Genomic DNA, 4,455 nt, shown 5'->3' on the forward strand with positions numbered 1-4,455 from the left:
TAAAATAATAATTCTTTCAAATTTGTTATTAAGACATTACAAGTCATGTATCTTATATATATATATATATATTAATCAAATAAATACATAATACTAAGTGAAGAAGATGTGTCTCATGTATGTCATGTCCTTAATTTGTGGGATTACATGGTCTCATTTACTGCCCATCTTCCTTCATCTTCTCTCAGTTCGCCCTTGCTCACATCTCGGCCAAGAATATATTTTAGTCTCAATAACAGGAGGGATTAGAAGGTCCTATCCGATATCCAGAGGGGTTTGGGTCACTTTCCTTTCCTTCCCTTGCCTCTCAGGAGATTCTTTCCTTCTAGCTTGGGATTTTGAGGTAAACATCAACGCCATAACCATATTCACGTATGTCTTTTCGTATATTCTAGTGTTTTATTGACTGCGGCAGTGTCGGCGATTTGGGCGGTTCTATCTTTGGTTCTTGATCCGTGGAAGCCACAGTAGTCGGCAAGTTTTGAGCTCCAGAAATCTCTTATCGCCTTTTTTCTTCCTTGTTTTTTGATGTATTTGTTTGTCGGTTATTTCTCCTCTTTTTTTTTTTGGTGGATCCTTATCTACTAGTTGGATGCTTAATTTTTTAATTCGTTTCACTTTCTTTGGTTTTTGTTTAATTATTCTCTTCTTTATTTACTGGGAGTTGAGGAGCTCTATAGTGGTTTAGTGAAATGGATGTCTTTTGATATATGGTTATTGAGATAATCTGCATGTGATGCGGCGTTATATCTGAGTTTTGTGTCTGTCTTCTAGGTGAAACTTGTTCCGTTGCGATTTACTGAATTAATGCATTTGGAATTGGTATGTCTACTGGCAATGCTAATATTGGTGAAATTGTTCGAATGCATGAATAATAACGATTGAATTAGAAGAAAATATCTGAAAGAGTGTTGGAATGCTGGGTAATTGTGAAATGTTTTGATAGGGAAGACTTTTATGGTGTACTTTTTAGTTTTGTATGACATTTGCATTGTTAGAGTATCTTTTTACTGGGTCCTTTAGTTTAATGCCCTGTTTGCAAAATGTTTATATTAGATGGACACTTGGAGTAGTATTTAATGAAAGATAAAGAAGTTAAAAATAGACTTATTTGATTCATGTATAACGAAGGATAAAAAATATGATTAGATGGATAAAATTAATGTCCAATGATTAAATTTAAAGCACTATATCTAAGGTAACAATAATAGGAATAGACTATGTTCATTATAATATGTGAAGAGTAGATTTAACAACTCTTGCAACATTGAGCAAGAACAAATAAAAATTAAGGTTTTGTAAGCCGTCCTCCAGTAGTTGGGAAATGCTAATGTATGAGTTGACAATATATTTATTTGTTGATGAGTAATATTTGAGTTTTGGTTCTAGGATGGGTTATTTTAACTCATTTAAGTGAATGATATTTTTTGGCGATTGGAAATTAGTGGAGGGTTATGATGGGGTAACTCTTAGGAAGTTTTCATATAGGAATTTCGTATTTTAAATCATTTTCATGACTAGTTTGTATTGTGTTACTTAAGGAAGACATTGATGAAATCTAAACAATGTTTCACCATAATACCATGCATATTAAGAAGTGTGCATTCTCTGCTTGAAGGATCATCGTTCTCTTTATTCTGATCAATGTAACTACTAACATATATAAGATGGGTCAAAGCTAGTAATTTCTTTTGTCATCAATCCCTTGTTGATTGCTATAATTTATTTTCTGCTTTTAGTTTTACAAGTTTCCATTGAAAATCTCAAAATCTTCTTCTTGGCGTGATCACATTTTTTTACTAAGGTTCATGAGCAATCATCTAAAATGAAGACATTGCATCATAAGTTTTATTGAATTTGCACCACTTATTTCATCTGTAATAACTGGTACTGTTATTTCTTATCTTTGCTTCTTAAGGAAGAATCATTAATAATGTACTTTTTTAGTTTATTTTCTTGTAGTTGACTTGTTTCTCGAATTTACCTGTCTTTTCATAGAATGCTATTTCCAATCTGATTTTTGGTTTAGTTTGCTGATTCTATATCACTCTAGCTCACCATTTTAGAAATTAATTGTGTGCCTGCTTGAGATTTCTGTGGTTGTATATCTCTGATGATTTTTGCAGGAAACCTATTATAATCTGATTTGCCGGCGTGCATGTTTAGCTGTTTACCGGATTTCCTATCTGGCATTTATTGAAAATAAATGGGCTGAATCTGGTATTTCATGGGAGGTCTGGATGAAACTGAACCACCTTTAAAACGTGTAAAAGGATCTTCAGTCGAATCGGAGAGCATTTCAAGCAAGTCATCTCTTCAAGGTCCCATTGATAATTTGGGAGGCCCAAGAACCAGGCCTCTACCATCCGCAGTGAAAGACATGGTTGGTTCTAAGGGTGTTATTAAAAAGGTAGAATTTATTAGGATTATCACAAAAGCCTTATATTCTCTTGGTTATGAGAAAAGTGGAAAAGTTCTTGAAGAGGAATCAGGAATAAACTTATATTCATCTACAGTAAGCCTTTTTAGGAAACAAGTGCTTGATGGTAATTGGGATGAAAGTGTTGCAACGCTTGAGAAGATTGGCTTAAGTGAACAAATCCTGAAATCTGCATCATTTTTGATATGGGAGTACAAATTCTTTAACCATCTGGAGAAGGATGAAGTCATGGATGCTTTGGGGACACTGAGGAATCAGATTGCTCCTCTCAAAATTAACATAAAACGTGTACATGAACTTTCTAGTTGTTTCGTTCAGTCCTCACGACATGGCTTACTCGGATTTGTCAATATGGAAATCGATTCTGAAAAATTAGGATTGAAGCTTCTAGAGGAATTGAATAAACTTCTTCCCCCGACTGTTATGATACCTGAGAACAGGCTAGAGAATTTGGTTGAACAGGCACTTTGTCTTCAAAGGGAAACTTGTTTTCTTCACAACTCTGTAGATAAGACACTTTCATTATATACCGATCATCAGTGTGGAGAAGATCAGATACCATTAAAAACACTCCAGGTTTGAATTTTGTATTATAGATATATTTTATTTGTCTTATCTACATTCAGATATGTTGTTTTTACTAATCTATAGAACATTTTACTTTTTCCCTTCGTACTATTATCCGTATTCTACTTATCTATTCTAGGTTTAAGCTGTTCAACTTAAATCTTTTGCTCACTGCTAGTGGTATTCATAATCATATCTTATTAGCTACTTTTTTATTATTTTGTGGTGCTTTAAATTTATTTTTAATCACTAAGGTGATCTTCAGTATTCTTTGTTGATGTTTAACAATAGTTTTGGTATGAGAAAAGAGCTATGACATTTCAAAACTTCATCCAAGTGTCTTTGTTGATGTTTAACAATGAATGAATGAATAATAAATTTTCTTCCATTGTGATTTCTTTGTGAGATCGTATAAGCATTTGAGAGAGAAATCCCTAGGAGAGGGAGATCGGATCACCCACCAATCTTGAAAACGGTTAGATTCGTGGTTCCTTATTCTTGTCTTCTCATTATGCCCCCCCTTCCTCACCTGACCCCTTTCCCCCCACATCAACACCCACAGTTTCCACCTCAAACCGCCGGCCCTAGCCCCTTAGCCACCGCCCCCATCCTCTCTCCCTTCTTTCTTGGGTTTCCTAATTTGGTTGGGATTAATTTGGAATCAATTTGAAATTCAAATAAATTAAATTTGAATTCAAATTCTTTCATAATATAACTATTCTATTTTAGGAAAGTTCTTAATTTAAATCAATTTGAATTTTAAATTCAAATTGGATTTAATTAAAACCTTTCCTAATTCCTGAATCCAAATTAAGAAGCCTTAATTCCTCCCACAATTAAGCCCCATAGCCGCCAGCCCCTATTGGAGAGAATTGGGGAGTTATTTCCTAAAGCTCCCTTTTCTCTTTTGGAAAGATTTCCAAATCTCCCATCTCCCCACTCCTCAGCCGAATTTTCCAAAGCCCACAATTCTTAATTTATTTCCAAAACCAAATGATTGATTTAAGAAATAAATCCCCATCCCTCATTGTGCCGCCGACCCCCTCTCTCTACCCGCCCCCTCTCTCTCTCCACTCCCTCTCTCTCTCTCATTAATTCCCCTCCCCAATTTAGGGGAGTTAATTCCTCCTCCTAATTTTCTCCTCTCTTAATTTCAAAACCGGAAATAAATTTCAGATTTTGAATTTAAATATCCCCTTCAACCTAATCCTAACTCCAAGTGCGGCTCCCCCGTTTTGGTCGAACCCTCTCCTCTCCTTAGCTCTTACTCTATGATGCACCAACACGGACACGGCGACACGAGCACGACACGACAAGGACACGGGACACGACAATTTTTAAAAATATAGGACACGGGTGCGGCGTGGACACGGCATAATATTTTTTTAATATAATATATAATAATCTTTAAAAACATAGGACACGGACACGGCGTGGACAGATAGCTT

General features: G+C 35.2%; 1 protein-coding gene across 1 annotated transcript; it reads left to right on the forward strand.

Moving 5' to 3' along the window:
* Window positions 1-342: 342 nt before the first annotated feature.
* LOC110092786 (WD repeat-containing protein 26 homolog) lies at window positions 343-3,016 on the forward strand (the record flags this gene model as incomplete). The annotated part of the gene is given in 2 exon segments (XM_028695691.1): window positions 343-478; window positions 2,127-3,016. A coding segment is annotated over 1 exon segment (789 nt), but the record flags the coding sequence as incomplete, so codon positions are not given.
* Between the last annotated feature and the right edge of the window lie 1,439 nt (window positions 3,017-4,455).

This window comes from Dendrobium catenatum, unplaced genomic scaffold (assembly GCF_001605985.2).
Source record: "Dendrobium catenatum unplaced genomic scaffold, ASM160598v2 fragScaff_scaffold_665, whole genome shotgun sequence".
In the NCBI taxonomy this organism is placed as follows: domain Eukaryota; kingdom Viridiplantae; phylum Streptophyta; class Magnoliopsida; order Asparagales; family Orchidaceae; genus Dendrobium; species Dendrobium catenatum.